Source organism: Melanotaenia boesemani, chromosome 20, assembly GCF_017639745.1.
Source record: "Melanotaenia boesemani isolate fMelBoe1 chromosome 20, fMelBoe1.pri, whole genome shotgun sequence".
NCBI lineage: Eukaryota > Metazoa > Chordata > Actinopteri > Atheriniformes > Melanotaeniidae > Melanotaenia > Melanotaenia boesemani.
Window position 1 is genome coordinate 7,660,574 of NC_055701.1, and position 24,645 is coordinate 7,685,218.

The 24,645-nt window shown below is 37.7% G+C and overlaps 1 protein-coding gene across 1 annotated transcript; it reads left to right on the forward strand.

The window, feature by feature from the left end:
• The first annotated feature begins 377 nt into the window (after positions 1 to 377).
• LOC121631579 lies at positions 378 to 2,725 on the forward strand. Its single transcript, XM_041972587.1, has 8 exons — positions 378 to 696; positions 913 to 1,053; positions 1,164 to 1,333; positions 1,466 to 1,602; positions 1,866 to 1,959; positions 2,049 to 2,384; positions 2,471 to 2,649; positions 2,716 to 2,725. Exons 1-8 carry the CDS (start codon positions 600 to 602, stop codon positions 2,723 to 2,725), a joined length of 1,164 nt encoding a protein of 387 aa, XP_041828521.1. The 5' UTR covers positions 378 to 599.
• The last annotated feature ends 21,920 nt before the right edge of the window (positions 2,726 to 24,645 follow it).

Consider the following 24,645-nt stretch of genomic DNA (forward strand, 5'->3'; position numbering starts at 1 on the left):
CGCCACGTTTGGGAGTTTGACCCGGACATGTTCTCTTTTTGAGAGCGTCCGAAAATGCATCTGTCTGGATATTCAAAATTGACTGGAATTTTGCTCTGGCACAACTTTGTCCTCGAGATTTGCGAAAAGTGTTGCATGGTCGGTCGGACATGAGAGGTGGACGTAGTGAAGTCCGCATTTCTACTAATGCAGGATGAATGAACAGCTTTAACAGCTGACCAAGGTGCACCAGGACTGTGCACTGCCGCGTTCACAGTCCTGCACTATCACGGACCGCGTTTCATATAAAATAAATAACCGGGTCAACTGGCTCATTGCACTTAGAGACACAGACCAGCAACAGCACTAACGTATTTATGCTAAACAGTGGAGAAAGTGTGCAGGACTCTCCCTGCTCATATGGGATTCATAGTTTCAGCATCACTCTATCCACAGTTTAACACATTAACTAGACGAGCTAAAGACAAGGTTCATATTTCAGATTGATGAAATTACTTGGGAATTTTACATCTAGAGTCCAGCATATAGAAAAGCAACAAAAATGCAGAAACGTTAATGTAAATTTATGGAGACTTTAATTTGTTTCTTCACAGTGCATCATGCTGGTGAAGGTGAGATTTGGAGAAATCCAGAAGTATGTCAAAGTGGCTCAGACCAATGAAGGCTATGAGGACTTCAACACATTTCTTCAGAAAGGTTGGAAACATTTTTCACACAGACAAGAATGTAAACAGAGTGCTTAGTGTATTTCCTGTTGAACTTATGTGATATTTTATGTTTATCTTATGGATTTGTATATATGCTTCCAAATAGTAATATACTGTGACAAATTCAAAAATACTTTTTGGAATTTCTATTTTGAGGTAATGCTCACAATATAATCTGTTATTACTTTAAATATGTTTTTATTAGTCATTCAAAAGCTAGATCTTCCACTAGAGACTGAGTTGCACCTGACAGATGAATCAGGGACAGATGTGGATGCAGATGTGTTTGAGGAGCTTTTGCGAGCAGGCAACCTTACTGTTAGAGTGACATCTGAAAGGTCAACAGGTGAGACTCAGCCTTGTTAGGGGACGAGTAGATTATCAGTCATGAATATTATGGAGAACTTCTTCTTTCTAAAAATAATTGTGTGTATATGTTTTCAAACTACTTTACAGTTTTACTTCAGCCTGATCCATCGAAGACTTCAGTTGAGTCATCCACTTCAGTCAGTTCATTTCCATCTGCGTTTGGAGACTCCTTTTCCTCTGATTCATCAGATGCAACAGTCATATTTGAGAAAAATGGAGGGAGAAGAACCCATTCTGAATGGGAATCAGCCAAGGAGGTATACAGCCACATCTATTTTTGTTACAAATTGTATTCGCTATAATACACAAAGATATTGTGGAGTTAGATTGTCGTTTTATTGTTGGATGTGATGATACATGTCAGCTAATTTTATAACTCTTTCTTTTAGACGGTGAGAAATGCTCTTCAAGCCAAACCGGGGGGGCAAGTCATTTTTGATGAATATGAAAAAACAAAAAAGTTGAAGGATAGCACACGGAGGAAGTTGGTAAATCTTCTTGTGGCTGACATGGTTGAAATTCATGGGTAAGACTAAAAAGTATTTGCACTTTGCATTATTTTAAGAAAGTGCTCACTCATTGTAGATCATTCTGTATTCATTATAAAGAGCAATATATTAACAGTACAAACAATTTGTGTTTTCTTTTTTTTGCTGTAATAAAAAATACAGGACTAAAACAAAAGCAAATCATTTGTCATATTATGTAACTCACTGAAGCTAATAAAGTAAGATGTAAATGTAACAGTAAAAGCAAATATAATGTTCATCAGCCATGTTTATCTTTCAGGAGAATCCCACCAGTCTCTGTCCGAAGGAAATATGCTTTGGGTATCATCTCTCTATTTCCAAGCCTCAGAGATCCATACTCAGACAATGGATATGTGAGTTTGTAAATGATAACCTTGTATGGTAACTTAAGTACTGATATGTTTTGATCTTGTTACACAATGTATTGTTTTTAATTTTGCAGGAACACTTCTATGACCCACAGAGTGGATCTGGATACCTGGCCTGGAGGTTAAAGACTGTTCAGCGCAACTCTGCAGCTCAGTCCCGGAGATCCTCCACCAACACTGTCCATCAAGATAGTCCGAAGAGAAGGAGGGAGTTTCTCACCCATGATAAGCAGCTGCTCGGTGATGAATGTCATGAAGCAGTATCGTTTTTGAAACATTCAACTGATGTATCAACAATCAAAGAGAAGATGAGGGCCACATTTCAGTACCGCCAGTCGCTGGTGCAAGATCAGAGGTCCTCTTTAACGGTCTTGGATGTCTTCCCAAGATTTCTTGACATCCCAGGCTTGGTAAGAAATTTTTTTTTCAGTGAACTGTCTTATTTAGGGTATAATCTTTAAATTACACAAGTATGAAAATGTATGTTCTTCCGTAGATCGAACAAGATTTCATACAAATGTTTGGAGAGGAAGTGTCTGGAAGATTTTTGGCAAGATGGCCCACATTTTTCAAAGCTAGGATCCTGGCTGACTGCAAGAACATGACTTCCAATGAGCACATTGAGAACCTCTTGTCCATGCAGCAAGACTCCAGTGGTTTGGGTAAGTTTTACTCGTACGTTTCTTTAAATTATCTGAATGATTTATGTGAATATCTGATATTTATCCTGTTTTTCCCTAGGCTGGGATAGTGACCTTTCAAGTGTTCTGCTCTTGGTTCACTTGCTTCCCCCCACCTCTAAAGGCCACAAGAAGAGTGTGAAAATGAGCTCATGTCAAGCTGTTGACCATGTTGTGAAATATCTTCAGGTATGCTTTTCTTTTGTTCTTTTGCGGTTACTCTGATGAGCTTACTTATTTAGAAAAACTTTTTTACTGGCACAATTAGTCTTTTGATTGTAGCAGTTTTATGTTTTAATTATTTTCAAATGATTCTTATTGATAATTTTGTTGTAGATGGGAGCCAGTGTTGAAACTTTCCTTGCTGGTGTGGAGCCAGGACAGCCATTCCTCCTCTGTGTCGGTGAAAATAAGAGCAGCATCCAAAGATACTATGTCATCATGGATCACAAGGCAATCCCTTGCAAGGCACAGACATCTCTGGCAGCTTTCGACGAGCTCTTTAAAGCACACTTCACCTTCAGCATCAACTACCATGATTCCCTCCACAACTTCTATACATTCATCCAAACCACAGTGTTCAACATTGACGTGGGAAGTGCCAAGGAAAGTCCCAGAGTCAAGGAGATCAGAGCAAGACTTTTGCAAGACACTTGTGACACTTGAAGATCCGTGGCCAGAAATATGTTTATCTGTTCCATTTGTAAGGCATACCACAAAAGTTCTGCATTGCTTTGCCAGCATTTAAGACACCAACATGGTTTATATCCCGGAAAAACACTACGTTTGAAATGTGGACAACCGGGATGTTACTCATCATTTTGTACTTTTTCAGGTTTTAAGAAGCACCTTCTTAATTTCCACAAAGATATTGCTCTGACTAATAGTGGTGACACTGTGGACACTCAGGATGAAGTTGGTGAGCCGTCAACTTCACAGGCTGTCGGAACAGAGTCTGCAACAACTACCCAGCTCTCTGTTGACAATAATCACATGTTGAACCTGTGTGCTTCTGTTGTGGCACAGTTGCAAGCATCTGGTGTGGCTGAGAGCACAGTACAAGCAATGGTTGGATCCATGGAGGAACTTGTAAATGATATTCAGAAGCAAGCTAAAGAGGCAGTTCTCAGCTGTACTTCAGAAATTCAAGGCATGGATTTGGAAAAAAAGGTGGAGGAGTGTTTTGATCACCTAGAAAATCCCTTTTCAACTTTGAACACAAGGATAAAAAGACAGAGGTTCTTTGAGGCAAAGTGGGAAATTGTTGAACCCATCGAGTATGTTCTTGGGGTACGGTTTGACATGCGTAGAGATAAAACAACAGGGCTATACAGTCAGGTCCCTGTAACAGATAAGTTTGTTTATGTACCCATCCTAGGAACACTCAAGTCTATGTTCAAGAACACAGATTTATGTGAAAGTTTCTTACAAGTCAAACAACATGAAGAGGGCATTTATAAAGACATATGTGATGGCTCATATTTCCAAAGTAATATTTTGTTTTCCCAGAAAAAACATGCATTGCAGATTCAGCTTTATTATGATGACTTTGAGACTGCAAATCCTTTGGGTTCCAAAAAAGGGATTCACAAGCTTGGTTGTATTTACTTTATACTGAGAAACCTGCCGCCAAAATACAATTCTGTACTGATGAATATACATGTTATAGCCCTATTTCACGCACAAGATCTGAAGACTTATGGATTTGATGACATTCTGAAGCCTCTAGTGGATGATCTTAAGACACTCGAAACACAAGGAATTGAGGTTCCTTTCTCAGATTTGCCATTGCTTGGTTCTGTTATACAAATAACAGGTGACAATCTAGGTTTGCACGGATTGTTTGGTTTTGTTGAGTCTTTCAGTGCCACGTATTTCTGTAGATTCTGTTTGACATGTAAGGAAGAGTCACAGTCTGTCTTTACTGAAGATAACCCTGGCATGATTTTTCGTACAAAAGAAATCCATGCAGAACATTGTGCAGCTCTGCAGGAAAATCCTATGTTGGTTTCAGCATTTGGTGTCAAAAAGACATGCCTGCTCAATACACTACAGTTTTTCCACACCTCTGATAACTTTGCAGTCGACATAATGCACGATTTGCTTGAAGGTGTAGTGCAGTACGAACTAAAATTAGTTTTTCAATACCTTGTCAGCCAGAAGTATGTGTCTTTGGAAACATTGTCACAGAGGATCCAAAGTTTCAACTATGGTTATACTGAGAGAAAAAACAGACCAAGTGGTTTGAAAATGGATGAAGCTAGCAAGGATCTTGGACTAAATGCTATACAGTCATGGTGTCTTGTGAGAAATGTTCCTCTTATTTTTGGTGATGTTGTGGAAAGAAACAACTGCCACTGGAATCTGCTCCTCCTCTTGATTCAGATTGTAAATATTGTTTTTTCACCCATTGTAACTCGTGGTATGACATTCTATTTAAAGCACTTGATTTACGACCACCACAAGCTGTTTACAGTTTTGTTTCCACTTAAAAGATTGATTCCAAAGCATCATTTTATGTTGCATTATCCACGTTGTATTCGAAAAATAGGTCCACTCCTCCATGTATGGTGTATGAGGTTTGAGGCCAAACATAACTTTTTCAAAAGATCAGTGAAAAATTTTTAAAATATTACAAAAGCATTGGTCAAACAACACCAGAGACACCTTGCTTATCACTGGGAGAATTTTGATTTTCAGAGATCTGAGTTTGGTCCAGTGAAGAAAGAAATCATTAATAGCTTGGTAGGCGGTGAGGCTTTATGTTCTGTGTTAAATGTAAACGCATATTGTGAAGTGTCAACCACTAATTGGGTGAAGAATTATGGAACGGAGTATCAGACTGGAATGTTTGTTTGTACTGGAACAGAAATGGAAATTCCTGTTTTCAAAAAGGTCACCAACATTATTTTACATGATGAGCAACCTCTCATTTTGACCTGTGGTGTGGAAACTCTTTATTTTGATGATCACTTTAATGCATACTGTATTGAGGAGAAAGCAGATTCATTCTGTGTTATTCGAGTTAAGGAACTGATTTATTACAGACCCTATGACAAACAGTTTTCAAATGAAGTGTGTGACAAAATGTATATTGTACCATATTGTCATATTGTCTGACCTGTTTTGCAAAGCCAGTGCTGTTTTTAATGTGGTATGCTTGTTTGAAATACAGGTTGATTTCAACTGAAACTTCTGAGTGGTTTTGTTTTTATTTTAATTCCAAGGGCATGCATTGTTCTTAAATTATTCAACTCACTTAAAATGCATGATTATAAAAAGATTTAAATAACACTCTCTATGGTGTTAAACAATTTTAACTTTATATAGTGTTACAAAAATACACTCACAGTGTTAACCTATTACACTACACACTAGTGCTACATAAATGTAACACTGAGAGTGTTACATTTTAACTACTGACAGTGTTATTTCAACTCTGTCACAGTGTGAACTCTTTAACACTTTCAAAAGTGTCATTTTAACTATTTGTAGAGTGGACCATATATGACACTTTAAAATTGTTAAATTTAACTCCATGAGAGTTGAATTAGCACTCCTGAATTTGCTGTGCAGGGTTCACTCAGAGAAAAATGGAAGATAAATGAGCTTGGCCCAGATCAACCCAATTTATAAAATCCAACAGCAGGCTAGTGACTAAGGGGAAGATCTGAGGCTTCGTGATCAGTATGAGAATCAGAATAGCTTTTATTGTCATTGTGCAGGGTACAGTGATATTTGGGTGTTTTGCATAAAAATAGAGCAAAAAATTATAACAAGAAAATCAACCTCATAATGATAAAGAAAATAAAGAATGAAGAAATAAGCCAAGAGTGCACACACACACACACACACACATATATAAAAATAAATTGCACTCCTTCACTCAAATATTAAAACCTAATTGCCAATGCAGTATTTTTCCATCAATAAATGTTTGGAAGCAAGGCCGGCTTTACGCAGGGGCAAGAGGGGGCAGTGCCCCCTCAAACAAACATTCTGCCCCCTCAATCAAATGCGCCGAAATGGGCAAATCTCTCCAAACGCTCTCTCCCCTCTGTACTGAACTCTGTGTGTCGGAGCTTCACAGGATCCATTGTACTGTCTTCAACAAGTCCTTCCCACCACCACAGAAAACAACCAATCAGTGTTTAGTATGCAAATGAGTTGACATACAGCCTGATCTTGCGGTGTCATATTTCTCCCCCTCGTAGAGAGAGCGGCTGCTGAGCTCCAGCGGTAAAACTTATAGAGTAAAGCTCTGTTAAATGTGTTGTAGCGATACTGAATAAATACTTATAATAACAGACGTATTTATTGCATCTATTCTGTCAACTGGGGTTTGTTTCTGTTCTATTTAAACGTGTCTACGCCTGTTAGTAGGAGCAGTGATCAATCACGCACGGGCCATAGATGTGACTGCCTCCTCGGTACTAGACTGAGGGAAAACGAGCTGCGCATATGAGACCCTTCAAGCTCCGCCCAGCCTTTAGTTCAGCATGCTAGTTTGAAGAAAAAAATAACAGAAAGTTTCACTCTACATTCCCGCTGCTTTCAGCAGTTCAGCTCAGAGCTTCATGTATGCCTTGTTGGTTCTTAAAATTTTGATGAAGGATCATTTAGTTTTTACTCATTTTCATTTATTATTATCATTATTTCCCCCTGAAGGTTCACTGCCTTATTTTGGTAGGGGGTTTAATTTTTTGCTCTGTTATTGTTGTGCTTGATAGTTATGATTCTTTAATCATTATGGTCTATATACAGACAGAAACAAACACACAGATAGTTGAGTTTATTGTTATTAGTTTCAAATTTATTCAAAATGCTTAGACATCTAATGGCTGTCCAATAGGGCAATTGTTATTTTGTTGGTTGTTAAAGCTTTGATAATGGATCATTCTTTTCTTTTTTCTTACTTCATTTTGTTATTGATATTTTCTGTTCCCCCCCTGAGGGATTGCCACCTTATTGTGGTCAGGGGGTTTGCGTGCCTCAGTGACTCTAAGAGCTATACCAGCAGGAGCTTTGGTTTCAGGTGGGACACCCAAGCTGGACAGGTCTTAGAGTAGAGGCCTGACAAAGTGCAATCCATTTCTTTGAAGTTGGACTCCACTAACAGCACAGTTCCGTTAAAGAAACACTTAAAAAACAACAACAAGAAAATGCTGAAGTATGTACTCATAATGCCCCCTTCAAATTTATGCCTGCCCCCTCATGTATGCATTCCTAGAACCGGCCCTGTTTGGAAGTGAAAGTTTGTGGCATGTTTATTCTAGAGTCCCTTAGGCTCTCGAGCAAAATTTATAGGGGGTCTTAGTGGAAGCATTCTGATTGACTAGAGTTTCCATGATCAGCCACAAAGCTGCAGAACAGCCACTCTGCCTCTCAGAGATGCTTCTGTGTTTGAGGAAACAGAGGGGTTAGAGAGATTACAGTCCCTTGAGGCAGCCAGCCTAGGTCTAAATTATTGACACTAGAGCCCACAGAATGTTAAAAAACAAAGCAAAAAAAAAAAAAAAAAGAAAAGTTTGGAGCACTTTTTACAAATAGTATTTCAAAATTTCCTTATGGGGATAAAATATTTTTAATTTTTTTATTCATGACATCATGATGACACCACGACTGATCAATTGTAATTCGCATGACTAGTCGACATCAAGAATCACTTAAAATGCCCATTCCTATTTTATGCGGTATGCATGACTATTTTTTTTTTCTTTTCTTTTCCTTTTTGGTAATTTTTTTTATTATTTTTTATATCATTGTAAGTATTACCATGAAAATATATTTTACATTTTGTTTCTAACTCAGCTGGGGTAACAAGTATGCCATTTAAGAACAAATTTAGGTTTGTAAAGGTCAAACAACTATGACATGTAAATACCAGTATGTGTTACTGGTGAAGAATAAATTAACATGACACAAATGAAAAAGATTTCAGGCTCACTTAAAAGAAAAAACACTCATAATTTACATGAATATCCCTTTAGGGCAGTGTTTCTCAATCCTGGTCCTTGGGGACCACTGCCCTGCATGTTTTAGAGGTGTCCATCTTTAACACACCTGACTTTTCTCATTGCTCATTAGCAGGCTTGCAAAGAACTTGACAAGCAGTTCAATTAATCTGAATCAGATGTGCTGGAGTTGGAAAGAACTAAAACATGCAGGGCAGTGGTCCCTGAGGACCAGGATTGAGAAATGCTGCTTTAGGGTGATGCAGCTGTTGACAAGATATGTCTGGTTTTTGGTATTTTATTGTCCTGTTTTCATTGTTTTGTCTGGTTTCCTGTTTTATTTTGGTAGGTCCTTTTCTGATTTGTTGCATTCTGAAATATTCTAATGTTCATTAGCTCACTTGGTTCTTATTGTTAATTCACTCAACCTGCATCTCGTTAGTTGTGTTCCTGTTATATACCCCTTGGTTTAAGTCAGTGTTTGTCAGATCATCCATCATGTCTTGTCCATATCAATTTATAGAGCACTTATTGGAAATACTTTGATATTAAAAATTTTAACTCTAAAGTGTAATTCTGGTATGTAGCAAGGCCTACAATCTGCTCTTACAATTTTTAAAAATGATTTAGTTTCATGCTGAAAAATCATGATCAAACCATAGTACATTATTCAAACATTATCTCTGCAGAGACAAAATGATAAAGTGCAGCAGAACAACATTAGAGCGGTTTTTAGTACAGACAGCTTAGGTGCTTTTTCTCAGTTTGGCACCATCTGTCGTCAAAGTCCCTCAATAAGGATACCTAATGTTTTATTGTAAATATCTAAATGTGTTGTTTTCAGACTGAGCATTTATTTATTTATTTAAAATGTTATTTCAAACAAAGCAAAATTGTTAAGCATGATGAAAACATGAAAATGTTTCTCATCAGTGTACTTCTGTACAACTGTACATGACTGATTACCGAGAATACAATCCTGGTGAGGATTCCTGTGTAAATCTCATTCCTTGACCAAATCATACAGTATATTAAACATTTTTATTAGAAAAAAAAACTCTTAAACTCTTATTTGAAAAATATTTGTCTCACTAGATCTATATAAATCAAATGTAACATGCTATGCTAAAGACATTTTATCACACAGTGCTCTGTATATTCTGTGGGGAAGGTGAAGGTTAAAGATGTTACCTGATATGAGCCTGTCTTCAGATTTCTGCGCTGAAATAAGGCACCTTTGTAATAATCTGAAAATGAGTGTGTTAGATTGCCTTAGAGACATCTTGTTCCCAGAGGACACTGGCAGGTTATAATGATGATTCCAGGCTTTCTTTCCTCCTCTCTTCCCATGTTACTCACTCCCTCTTTGCCTCTTTCTGTTAAACTAGGACAAGGACATACAGAGACGTTGTAGTGCATATTAGTGTCCTGCCCTGGACACATACACACACCCTTGCGTGCAGTACCACAGTGTCTTGCCTGAAGGTGACTGTGGGAGATGAGAGGAACCAGTCATTTTGTTACAGTTACCTCCTGTTTTATCATATAAGCACAGGCCATCCACAAGGCACAGTAGGCAAGGACAAAAGACATCTCCTCTATGGTTGTAGTCACATAATAGAGTAAAGCAGAAGCAGCAAAATCACTATGCTACAGAACCCAAACTGTGAAAAACACGAGTTGGAACTAACTTTAATGAGCTTGCAGAGACCAGACAGTTTGGTTTTATATAAGCTTCTTGAGTCATGGTATTGCAGCCTGAAATAGTGCATGAATAACATTATGTATGCTGTGTATCTGTTCAATACATAGCATTTATTGCTCATGTTTGCACAATGTGATGAATGAAACTCTATAACAGTTCAAATATGTCACATGTCACTGTATGCATCTTGTAGTTGCTACTCTAATGGAGTTTTAACAGATCTCCCTATAAATAAATAAAGATAAACACAACTAATCCAGAAGGCTTCTCCTCATATCCCCATGAAGACCGAAACATGAGAACATATCACTACGGTTCTCAGATTTCTACACTGGCTTCCTGTGTGCCAAAGAATTCATTCATTCATTTTCTTCTTTTTAGTTTATTTATCATTTCATTTCTTTTGCACCTTGCTGTAAGCCTTTTAATGTGTTATGTAAAACACTTGGAGTTGTTTTGCATATGAAACAAGCTAAACAGATAAACCTGTCTTGTCTTGCCTTTCATTTCAGTCTGTGTACAGTGACAGGATGACACCATCCTTGTTCATTTATACAGAACATAACCTTTTAGAGAGGCATTTAACGAAAGAAAAAATTAAAAAAATAAACATCAAAACGCCAAAAAGTGACAATAAGAAGGAAAGCAAGCCAATGTCAGAACTCCAGAAAGATACAATCAGTAAAGGGGTACCCAAGAGGTGCAGTCATGCTCCACGACTAGATCAGAAAGATGTTCCAAGGGATGAACTGCTTAGTGAGCGTCTCAGACAGAGGAAACTGGAAAAAAAGGAGTTGGGGAACCATCAAGGGTGGAAAAACCCCTACAGAGAATGCATTGCCGACAGACAGTCAAGTGGCAGATATGAATAAATCTAACATGAACAATGGCTAGAGAGGGCTGGATTGAAGGACAGCACAAAGGTGCTAATCATGGCAGCACAGGAGCAAGTCTTGAGTACCAGGACAATCGACGCCCAGATCTACCATACCAGGCAGGACCCTGGTGTAGTAGATCTAAACAATCCAGCACATAACAGCAGGGTGCAAGATACTGGCAGGCAAAGAATACATGGAACGCCATAACCAAGTAGCCGGCATAGTGTACAGAAACATCTTTGCAGAACATGGACTGGAGACACCTATGTCACAATAGGAAGCACCTCTCAAGGTGGTGGAGAATAAAAGAGCTAAGATTCTGTAGGACTTCCAGACCCAAACCATCGTAATGGTGGTGGCCCAACAATGGAACGTAGTGATCATGGATATGTGGCACAGAAAAAGCCATTATGATCCATGTCCCCATCCCGAACGATGGCAAAATCAGTAAAAGGGAGAGAGCAGGTTTATTAAAATGAAGAGACATTTTCTGTCTGGAATTTAAGAACAAAAACGTCTCTTCATTTATCTTTGTCTGTCAAAACCCATGCAGATGGGCAGAACATCGGGATTTTCGGATGGGAAACTGCTCCCAAAAGACAGAGAAAGAAAGAGAAACTTTTTTTTATTAAATATTATTGTTATTTTAATAAATGCTGCTTTAATTTAGGCAAGACAACAAAGGTAAGATATGTTTTCTAACTGTTTTTTACTAACCTAAAGCATAAATCGGGCATTCTTCTGCCTCTGGTTCAGTGAATCTTGGTCATAGTGAGATGAAACTTCCAGCTGTGGAATCTGTAAGATGTGAGCTTTTGAGTAGAGGAGTCGTTTGTCCGTCGGGTGGACATGGGGAGACATCATCTGTGTTTACATATTTTTCGGACTTTGTGTACTTGGTCTTTTAATTATTGTTGTCTTAACTAAGCTAAAAATGCAAAGTTAGAGAACTTACAGGCCAGAAATCTGAATAATGACACTAAAGGTGCATGGATGGAAGTTATTGTGCATATTGTGAATATTTCTCTCTCCTCACCATCTAGAAGCTGTGAGATTCTCATCCTGCTTTCTGTCTGTTCACCTGATGCTGATATTCATCACATATTGTTCCCTCTGTGTTTAGAAGGAAGGAGCTTCACAGCTTTAAATTCATCCTGCTGACATTTTACCTTTTAGTTGGTAAATCCTGAACATTTCATCCTTCTTTCTCATAAATATTTAGTTTTATAAATATATATGAAGAAATATTTTAACTGTTGCTGTTTAAAGAGAAAACTGATGCTAAATCTGTTTATGTGTTTAGTCCAGGGGTCTGCAGCCTTTCCAATCCAAAGAGCCATTTTTCCCTCAGCCAGCTAAAGAAAACTCCTTTAGAGACGCAAATGTTACAAGACTTTTCAAAAAGTCAGCTTAATATATATTTTTAATAAAGAGCCACCATAGCATATTTGTAATTTTTGAAGAACCACATTTTTAATTTCAATTTTTAAGGTTTTAAAATAAAGGAAACACATAAAACCTTTATAAAAAGAGGATAGACAGACTTTCTTATAAGGGATGTAGATATTTGTGGAAAATGCTGTAAAAGAAAAAAAAAAGTCCCTGGTTTCCAACCTAATGACAAGAAAGATAGATTTAAAAAATTATTTTAGCCACGTATTTAGAGGCATTGTGGAAGGTCCAGAGTCGCAGGTTAAACACCCCTGATGTGTGTTTGTAAACCAAAATTTACTGCATTTTCTTTATATAGCTGTAGGCCTTCTTTTAAAGGAAAGAGACATTTTGCACATATCGATGCGATTAATCGCAATTAATCGCAACATGTCATGCGATTAATCACGATTAAAAATTTTAATCGTTGCCCAGCACTAATTTTTAATGATATTTTAATTGTTATTTTTGAAGAACCACATTCTTATTTCCATTTTTAGGTTTTAAAATAAAGAAAAACATAAAATCTTTATAAAAAGAGGATAAACAGACTTTCTTCTAAGGGATGTAGATATTTGTGGATAAGAATGTAAAAGAAAAAAAAAACCTACCTAATGCCAAGAAAAATAGATTTAAAAAAAAGATTTTTGGCCATGTATTTAGAGGCATTGTAGAAGATCCAGAGAGCCACTTGCGGCTCCAGAGTCATAGGTTGGAGACCCCTGATGTAGTGTTTGTAAACCAAAATTTATAGGCCTTCTTTCAAAGCAAAGAGACATTTTGCGTGTAACTGCATTTAATCGTGATTAATAAAAAATTTTTATGGTTGCCCAGCCCAGCACTAATATATTTATATATACTAATACTAATATGTATATATATATATATATATATATATATATATATATATATATATATGAAACAATCTAAAATTAGATATGATTGAAGGCTCCGACACATCAGAGCTGGTAAAAATACCATGCATAGTCTGCATTTCGGTATGTTAAAGAAATATTGGGTCTCTGAGTTGCATCTAACCTTCTTGCAAAGCTAGCGCTCTGTTTATTGAGCATGCATAACTGTAAAAGGCATTTATCTCCAGATAAAGTTTGACTCTCTGTCACTGCAGAGATAGATCCTCAACACTTCTTTATGACACTACAGTTTTTTTAAGTTTAGCCACAGAACAAGCACAGGAATCAGCACTGTTATAACATTCCCTATTAGATGGAGCTTTAAGAAAGAAATTCTGCACCAGACAATTCACTGAAATGAAATTTAGAGAAGTTGTTTGACTGCTTTTCTCAACTTTGGTAAACTGACAAAATGCAAATCAAGTTGACAGGTCTGACCTTTAAGGGGGACGGAGCTGTCATAGTCAGTGTGCATCACATTCTCACTTTGTGAAAAGCTGCCATGTCAAATGAGAAGTGACACCAATGGAGCTTTTATCTTAAACAAAACTAGCCAGTTTATGACCTGCTGATTTCCACCACATTGCAAAGCTTATTGCACCATCTGTTTCACAAAGCTCCAACGTTCCCTGGGCTACATAACGGTGAGATTTATATCTACAGTAAATGGTGAGACTGCACTGTTAAGAACAGTTACCTTTCAGTATATTTTAAGATCATTTCAACTTTTATCCACTCCTGTTAAAGTAACTCTTCTGGACTCATCTGATCTTTTGTTATTCCTGGAACTGATTTGATAAAGAAGTTATTTTAATAACGGTGTCAGGCTGCCATTTTTGCAGCTAACAAGATATTGCTTAAAAATATATTTTTTTTCATGGTTTAAAAAGTCAGTAGTGTTTTCAGATGTTTTAAATCCTTAATTAGTTGGGATTTAATGTAAAAAGCAACTGTTCTCATGTTTCTCTACATAAAACCGTTGGTAGTCACATCAACTTTATCACAATCGCAAGAGTTTTTATGTAAAAAGTTGATGCTTAAGCAGGAAAGGTCTAAAACAGAATGAAAGTCAAAGAGAAATAATTATTGGTAGTGGTAATCATTTTTCAGAATCCTCTGATTACAGAAAGAATATAAAGTTTAGAGTTTGAATAAATTAGACAAGGGGGTTGTCCTGTGATGAGAGGATCTACATTGTGAATGAATCCAACACTGAGTTCAGATCTTTAATTGAGATTAAAATCTATGATTGGCCAAATAGTTTATGGGTATATACTAAAAAGATGTCCCTGAATCAGCATTGTGTTGTGGTGAAATTTGGTGATTATAATGCCGACAATGATGATTTTCCCCTCAGATTTTTAACAATCTCATGTTTTTTCTGTTAATTAACAGTTTTTTGTTTTAATACAATAACATAAATGTAAAAAAAAATTATTTCAAACATTATTCAAATGTCTGTGATTGTTGTCCAGTTGATGTGGTCCTGTGTGAAGCAGCCGGGGTGCGGATCAGGACCTTCAAACCTAAGACCACGGTCATTGGCTGGAGAAGAGTAGAGTGCTCTCTTCAGGTCTGGAATGGACGAGTGAGGAGTAACCAAATGAGGTGGCTTGGGCATCTGTTAAAGTATTCCAGGCATGTAAAAATCCAAAAACCATATAAGGTCAGAAAAATGTCCTCCCAGCATTTTGAGGAAAGAGACACTGATCCTGCCGACATGATCTCCTCAGACAGCTACTTCCAAAGTTTAGGCCCTGACCACAAATTTTAATCAAATGTCTCTTGCTTCTCAAAGAGTTGCACCTTCATAGCCAAGTTCTCATGGTGTGTGCAGGGTTCTCACTCCAAAGGGGTTGTCAAAATTGGATTTTGCACATAAATCATAAAACATTTACTGGATTATCTCCAGTCTGTGAGAGGATGAACCTGTTCACAGAGTTATGCTATGTATTCCAGGTAAATAAAGGAATACATAGATAAACAAAAGCTACAACTGTACAATCAAAACTGTGCACCTACCAGACAAATTTGTTTTCTACAGAAAGAGGAACAAGCAGATGTAGAGTCCTGAATCACACATCATCATGCGGCGCCAAGACACAAGTGTAAGTTCAGAAAAGTTTTTTTTTTTAACATGTCAAATGTTTGAAAAACTGTTGAAAGGTGAAACAGCCCCTGGCACTGTGTGTGCATCTTTATGCAAAGAATTACTCAGCACCTGAAGAAGTTTCAGGAGGAAATCTGGTCTAATTTACTTGATGAGTGTTGGACTCCTGCACGAGAATGTGGACGGCCTCAGCTGTCAAGATTGACTTGCTCACATTCAAGATGATTAAATGTTTAATGAATATTTCCAGAGGAACATAAAAAAAGAAAAAAAAAATAAGATTTTTAGGACATGAGTTGCACTCGGACCAAACATACTGTCACTTTTGGGAGTTTTTCTCCAATTCCAAACCTACAGGACTGATAACAAAGAAAACCTGCATGCCCAAGGCAAAGTTGTTTTGTTGTTGTTGTTGTTGTTGTTTTGTTATGGAAAAAAAGTGTATATGAGATTATTTTTAGAAAGAGGTGTCAATCAAATTATGTCTAAAGATATGAGTGCATGCATGCAAGCAGGCACAGTGGGGCAGCAGGTTTTCTTTCTTTCTTTTTTGTTCATAAAATTGGAATTACTCAGGAAAAAGGTTGGGAACCCCTGGTTTACTGCACATGAAGTCGAGATGCTCTACCAGTTCATGTTTGACAGGGCTCAACCTATAGGCCAAAACTATTAAAGTTAATGAGCTCATAATGATGGTTTACAGATTTTAGACATGGATTTACAGTGACTGCGTCTTAGTACTAGGTCTATCTAGATTTTATATTTGGTAAGACTGACTGTCAGACAGATTGCCCCCCACCCGTGCAACTCTGTCATTAGCAAAGATCACCTGTCACTCACAGCTCCAGCGGTGCTGAGGTGTGCTGAAGAGTGTGTTCTGAGTGAGTGATGCTGTCTCATCAGTTTGTGTTGCTCTACAATTGCTTATGGTACTGAGCAAATGTCTGCTTCTGAGTGGACAGGCTACTTACATGTAAATGCATTTTAGGAGTGATGTGTCCTTTGTGTGACTATTGTTTTGATTGTTTCTGGTACTGATTGAACCTTCTGTGATCAGACAATTGATGACTGCTTTCCATAAATCCAATCATAAGAAGCTTGGTTTTTCAACAGTTGTCACATGTGCATATTGTTGTGCTCACAACCTGAATGAAGTGAAATTTTAGAAAGTTTATCTTTTAAGGGGTTAAAGTCAACTGACCAGATAGCCTCTTTTCTGTGACACAGTATGTTTGAGGTGGGACAGCTGCTCTTTTCTGGAGAACAAAAAGACCACGTAGAACATAAAGACCACCATGTTGGATGATTTGACGGAAGTGTCATTTTTTTTAGTACGTGCTCTGTTAACTCTAATTTTGTTTTTCTGAATTGTTGGTTTAAACTCCAAAATTTGAAAGAAAAAGAAAGTGAGCAGAAAAAGCGAAAAAATTAATGTTTGGACAAACAGAAACAAGACAAGTATCATGATGAACATCTAACCAGGAGAATTAAAACTGTATATTTTTTTAGTTTAAAAGTTGAAAAGTCAACGAAGCTTAAGAATGTTTTTCTTTGTACTTGCTGGCTCAAAGATCTGCTGGGACTAACCCACATTTTGTGTGCCAGACATTAAAATCTGGAAATGTAAAGCAATCTGAAAGAATAACAAAGACCTTGAAAAATGCATTCTTTAAAATTATATTTAAGTTGCACTATGTGACTTTCTGACCTGAAAACTTTCATTTCTGACTCATGACATTTATTATGTACATTCCTTAAGCCTTCATTGCACAGTTCCAAGGTTGAGAAACTGCACTTCACTACTTGTTTTTTTAGGAGGATGCTTTTGTCATGCCTACTCCCTCCTCTCGGGTGCGCTCCACAACTCCTAAGTACTGATCACCGGTTACATCACTACACTACCCAGAAACCCTCTGCTCCAGCCATCTTGGACACATCTGCCTCCTATCATCATCATCATCAGTCTGCACCTGGTCATCTGTCTTTATATACTCCCGGCACAGACTGCTAAATTGTGTAGTATTCTTTATTCTGCTCTTGACTCACACTAGTCATTGTTGTGCTTAGAGGCTTTATTAAATAATCTAAATTCTTACCTGCACTTGTGTCCAGCTTCTCTCTGGATTCGCCTGACAGCTTTGCATTTCACTTTACAGAGCTGCTTTACACATTAACAACTGGATATCAACACACTGACTGTTTTGAATGTCTACCATGGCTGAATTATCAAAGAAATGCAAAGTGACATTATCAAAGAAAGCAAGGAAAAAAAGAAAGAAATGGACAGAGCAAGAGATGAGACAAGACTCAAAATAGGACAGAATTTTCCTGAATGAAGAGAGTTCAGAGTAGAGGTAGGATGAAAGATAGATGCTGAATTAGCTGTTATTAGCAGACGCCTGATTGAGAAAATCTGACAATGATATGTAGTGCAGCTTTAATATCTACTGTTCTAAATGAATGGTTTTAGTCATTAAACTTATATCTAATCATGCATCAAGTCCTTCTACATTGATAAGTGGCTAAATTCATGATGCCCTTGCATTGTTTGAGAAACTTACTGCCATTTAAAAAAGCAACAAGAAGAAAGATAAGGAAATAGTGGCTTTTTGAAATAAAGGCAAGGCAAGGCAGTTTATTTGTATAGCACATTTCATGTACAGGACAATTCAAAGTGCTTTACATAAAACAAAGGCATTACAGATATTTAGAAATAGTAAAAGGCATCAACACATAATCACAATAAAATAATAAATTACATTAAAATGATTAAAAGCAAGATAAGTTAAAAAAGTTAACATGCAGATTTCATGCATAGGCGCATGAGAAAAGAAATGTTTTTAACCTGGATTTAAAAATGTCTACATTTGGTGAAAGTTTAATCTCCATTGGCAGTTTGTTCCACTTGTTTACAACATAACAGCTAAATGCTGCTTCTCCATGTTTAGTCTGGACTCTGGTCTGGACTAGTTGACCAGAGTCTTTGGATCTAAGAGCTCTGCAAGGTTTATATTCTCTAAACATATCACAGATGTATTCTGAGCCTAAACCATTCTGGGATTTGTAAACAATCAGAAGGGTTTTAAAATCTATTCTGTGACTGACAGGAAGCCAGTGTAAAGATTTCAAAACTGGTGTGATGTGTTCAGATCTCTTAGTGCTGGTTAAAACTCTAGCAGCAGCATTTTGGATGAGCTGCAGATGTTTAATGCTCTTTTTAGGAAGTTCTGTTAAAAGACCATTACAGTAATCCAGCCTACTGGAGATGAATGCATGGATGAGTTTCTCTTGGTCTTTCTGGGTTTCTGGGTTTTAGACACAGACTAGTTTTCTTGCGTGACTGTGTGGAATTAATATTTTGCCCAATTGTTTTAATTTTTTGGCTAAAAAAGTTGGCAAATTGGTCGCATTTCTCAGTGGAAAGGAGCTCAGGGCGTATCTATATAGGAGGATTTTTATGTTTTTCAATCATGTCCAATATGGAAGAAAATTCCTTGACAATATCATCCGCCATGTTATGTGAATGTTAAAATCCCCAGTTAAGATGAAATGGTTAAAATCAGTAGAGATAACTGACAATAATTCACAAAAGTCATCAAAAAAATTTACACAGTGTCCTGGACGTCTGTAGATGATTAGAAATAGGATTTTAGTAATGCCCCTTAAAATAAAACTAAGATATTCAAAAGAAGTAAAATCAGCAAATGAAATCTCTTTACAATGGAATGAATCTTTAAATAAGGCAGCTTCTCCTTCCCCTTTCCTCCCGTTTCGACATTTATTCATGAAACTAAAATGAGGGGGTGCTGTTTCATTATGAACTGTAGCACTTGTGTCTTCTGTCCATGTTTCTGTCAGAAAAAGAAAATCTAAACTGTGGGAAATGATAAAGTCATTAACTAACAGTGACTTGTTGGACGGAGATCTAACATTAAGTACAGCAGCTTTATGAAGTTTACACTGGTCTCTGTTGTATTCTGAGTTATACAAGGTACAGTTAACAGATTAGATTGATTCACCCTACAAACTGACCGTGTTGGATTCCTGTGTTAGTTAGTAAAATAAGGAATCCAACACGGTCCAGGCTTGATCTCAGAACAGCTGTCAGTAGTAGCAAAACTACAGCAAGGACCCTGAACGCATCATGGCATGTTATCTTTGTTGTGAATTCTGCTGCTGCTCTGTGATCCTCCTGCACATTCTCCCATGTCCTGCTCTGTCAGGACAGATGATCTTATAGGAGGATGAGGAGGGGGAGGAGGGGGAGCCCTGTATTTCTTGGTAGATGGTGGTTGCTGGGGTCCAGGCCAGGATAGAGACATCATTTGAAGACCTTGGGTGATGTGGAGAAGAGGGTCTGGTGAGGGGGGAGAGCTGGGAGTTGATCGCTTCTCTGCTGTGTCCTTCGCTCTTATCTGTACATTCATGTTTGGGTTTGCCGTCCCAACAGCATGACTCAAGTGTGCACCAAGTAATCTGCATCCAGTTAGATTTGGATGCACACCATCAGGTCTGAATCGCTCCTTACAGTTCCAAAAGATATTGAAGTTATCTTTGAACTTTATCCCATGGGTGATACATGCGTTTGATAACCATGTGTTCAGGCCAAGAAGCCTACTGAAAAGTTCAATTCCTTTACCAGCTGTAGGAATGGGTCCTGAAATGTAAACATGGTGTGCTCCAAACTGACACAGTCTCTCCAACAGCAGAGAAAAGTCTTTTTTCAGGATCTCAGAGCCAATTTTCCTCCTCAGAATATCAATATCAATATCAAAAGACCCTGTGTGGACAATAATCTTCATACCATCTGGATGTGAAGACAGAATGGTCGGCAAGATCTCTGTCAGTTCCCTGACTGATGCATCAAAAAGTCTTTCCGTCTTTGCCATTCTCACATGCTGTGTTATGGAGTCCCCAATCAGAATTGTGTCTATTTGTTTTTGTGTGAAGGCGCCGATAGCTTCTCTAGTCCTCCTGTTTGTGGAATTTTGGCCTCTCCTCCTGGTCTGGTTAGCCCTGGGCTGAGTTTTAGGGCTATTTCTTGAGTTTTTATAGATCCTTGCATTACATTCATCATCATTCATTTTAATATGAGTCAGCAAATCATATTTATTATGCAGTGAGACTTCAGGTGGTGGAGTGAGTGCTGGAGCTTTAAATTTCCTGCTGGATTTACCTCCACGAACAACATCAGACCAGGTTCTGGCCGGGGTTGATGACTTTGGTCTGGCACCAACACTGTTATAGTAGGGGAGATCAGTCTGATGGTCCGGTTTGGGATTTTCCCAGCTATTCCAATGTCATTTGAACACATCCAAGGAAGTGAATCAGCCAGGTCTGTAGTGGGGGGCTCCACATTTGACATGCCTTCACGTATGAAGATTTGACTGAATTTGACAACTCAGTAGCTTGTACAGAAGCTAAAACAGAGTCAATAAATTCTTTATTCACACGAATGTCTTGCAGTGTTTCAATCCTCTTCTCCAGCTGTGTTATCCTCAAAGAAAGTTGCTCACACTCAGTGCAGCTCACTGATACTGCAGGGTTAGGAGACATAATTCCACTAGTTCTCTGATGGCAATCAACTAAATTTATCAAAAAATATATTTGTTCCAGTGATTTATAAGTGACCAAGAGTCCTTGTTCCTAAATTTCTTGCCGGTAAAGAAAAAAAAAGAAAAAAAAATATGTGGGAATATCCATTAGAGAAATAATGACAGACTACATATAGTAAAACATCAGTAGAAATAAATCTCAGTACTTTTAGCACAGCTAATTAGAAATATTACAGATGCCATGCTTGTCTTAGTGAGAGCAGTGAAAAAGAAATGTGCAGTTTTTCCTTCCAACTGTAGCAACAGCTCCTCTAGTTACAAGCAGCTTCCCATGTTTGCTTTCCTACTGCTGTGTAAAGTGAAAGAGGTTAGCCGCAAAGCTAGCTGCAGCTTCGGCCCTGGAGAAATCATCTACCCTGTGTCTAATGGTCTGGAGGCAGAATCAGGAAAGGTTAACAGCTGAGTTTGCACCAATGACAGAAGCAGCTGACTGGAGCAGCACGGCAGTATTTCACTCAACTGGGGAACAAAGTTGAATGCACATTTTGCTGAATAAAACTAACCTTGGCTTTACCAGCACAATGAGGACTCAGTGATTAAATAGTCACATAAATGTTGTGTTTTTGCAGAAAAAGAGACAGAAACTTGACAAAATAACTTGTTTTGTTGGAGCTTAGAGCTCAGGAGGAGGCGATCCTCAGCTCAAGGACAGCTACCCCATAGACACAAGCTACAGCTCTTCAATGCCAACCCAGGTTTAAATCTCAGCCTCAGGGCCTTTGTTGCATGTCACCGCTTCTCTCTCTGACCCCCCTTTTCCTGTCTACTTACTGTCCAAGAAAGTCCAATAAATCTTTAAGAAAACACTCTTGTGAGTGGAGGGCATGCATTATTGATGTCATGTCTAATCAATTTTAAATTAACCAATTTTTAACTTAAAAATCAATTAAATATCCATCCCCAATAAACATATAATATATGAAGGACACAGTATCTTTTGATGTAACTTTGAAAATGTAACAAAAAGATGTGTCGACAATGTTCAGCACAAGTGTGACTTATACAAAGCCAACTAATGGCCTGACTTTACTGCATTCAAGGCACAATGATTTTGACTATAATAATAAGCTGACAGAAAATGGATGTTGGCACATCTTATAAGACTAAGGGAACTCACCGAAGGGCATAAAAAGGGTGTCCTTTAGCAGCACTGCATTCTGTTGCTGTCCAGCACGCGATAGGCTTTTATGGAAGGTGCCACAGCTGAAGAAGCAGGCAGTTGAATGATGTGATACCCACACGCAATCAGCTCACACATATGTCTGCCCACTTTACCATTACAGCAAAATGGCTGGGCAGGATTATACTCCGTCTCTGTTTCGTGAGGCAAAGGATTCCTCTGAGAGCTGTGATGAATTTATCATTAGTCCATTTTCAGGAAACAACGTGGCGGTTCCCACACGCCATGCAGCTCTGACCTATCACTTTCAGTTAAATGAACATAGGGTTAGAGCAGAACTGGTGGAAGATTTAAATAACATGCGTGAGATGAAAACAGAAAGAGAGAGGGGGATATGCAATCAGTTAGAGCATGGGAGAATGGATGCTTATAAAAACACAAATATAAGATGAAAGGAGGACGCTGGCATTAGGAGGAACGGGAAGTGCCTTCTCTATCTGCCTCATCAGTTTCACTTAAGTTAAACAAGAGCTGTGGTGAACAGGTCATGTTAAAGAGAAAAGAAGAAGAAAGAAACATTAAGAAAAAGAATTAAACCACTATAGTTAAACTAAAGAGGACGCTCTTAAAAGTAGTTTAATAATTAAAGCAGACCAAATAAATGGTCTGTAAATCTGAGGTAAAGAACAAACATCACCAGGTTCGTGCTATATCCTGCGTTGAAGTCAAGATACAATATAAAACTGAGGGTAGTGGTGACCTAGCGGATAGAGACAACCCAGGTTCATGTCTGTCAGTGTTGAGCCCCTTTGGGCTTCTAAGCACAGCCATTAACCTCCCATTTGGGTGCTGGAACATGGCGGCTCATTACTCATAATGTAAGCAGAGATGGGTTAAAGAAGCTGAACTTTGGTAGATTTTCTCACCTAGGTGCTCCCTGATGACAACTTATTCAGCATCCATCTACATCCGCCTACACCTTTTTTCCTTTAAATTGAAATTAATTTTGGATCAATTTGATTTGTTTGTTCACTGTTTTTGTGTTTGTTTTGAAATACATTTTAAATTACCAAACTAAACAGTTGAATCCTAGTTGAATCTTACTTCTACTCTGAGCTCTCTTTTGTCTCTTTTGTTTGGCTGTATCCATTCTCTCTTTTTCCTTGCTTTCCTTGTGACAAAATGCTGCTGTGAAGCAACACCGTGTTTTGGGGGGGGAGGAAAAAAAGTGGTTTCTTAGCCTCAGGACACTGCTGGGTAACAGCAGCCCCAGGAATGTACTGTCCATTGACCCTCTTGTTCACACATGTGGAACATGCAGCTTTTCTTTTTTCTTTCTTTTTTTTTGTGCCGACAAAACAAAACTGAGACTGACAATGATGCCCGCGTTTTAATTCAATTTTAGCGGAGAAATTCCAGGTTTCTCTTCAGAAGGGGAACAGAAAAAGCTAATGTGATGATAAAACAGTAGAAGGCACAGTTGTGGAAAACTGCAAGGCAAGACTGGGTGCAATTTATTAAGAGACAGGCAGCTTTAGTGCTGTTCTTTTTTCTTTTAATTTCTTTTAATTCTTTTGTTTTTATTGTAATGATTTTAATGTTTTATATAAAATATTTTGGATTTTCTTGTACATGAAATGTGTTTTCAAATGAACTTTCCTAAAGTATACATAAAACGGGGGAAAAAGCGTGAACTACTATCTTTTGATGTGACAGGCAGACACTTCGGCCATTATTGATGCGAACTGGCTGAGCCAAGTATAGTAAATCTTCTCTCTAATGGCTGATTATTTTTAATCTAACCTCATGCCTTCTCAGATGCTTGTTCTGCCATCCGTCGTCTAAATTTTAACTCACTTTTTTACTTGCAACCATTTTACAGGGAGCTGTTCTGTAGAAAATCACATTTTTTTACAAAGCAAATCTACATTTAAAAACATTTCCTTTCTGTCAATCTTCTACAGATCACAAGACAAAATTCTTAAGTGACTTATTTTAATTAAATGCAATTACCTATACAGAGACGAGCAATTAATTTTGATTAAATATTCAGCAAAACACAAATTTGCTTAATCGGATATTTTTTTTTGTCTTACATCAAATGTGTTTCTCAATATCTGCACATATGAATAAAACTTTAATTAAAATTATGTTTTAAAATAAGAAAAGTTCGTAAAATAAACCCTGTTATCAAATAAATTACATTTCTATTGATGTGATTCTTTTTGACCAGACTTAGTAAGATTATTGAACACTGATCATTA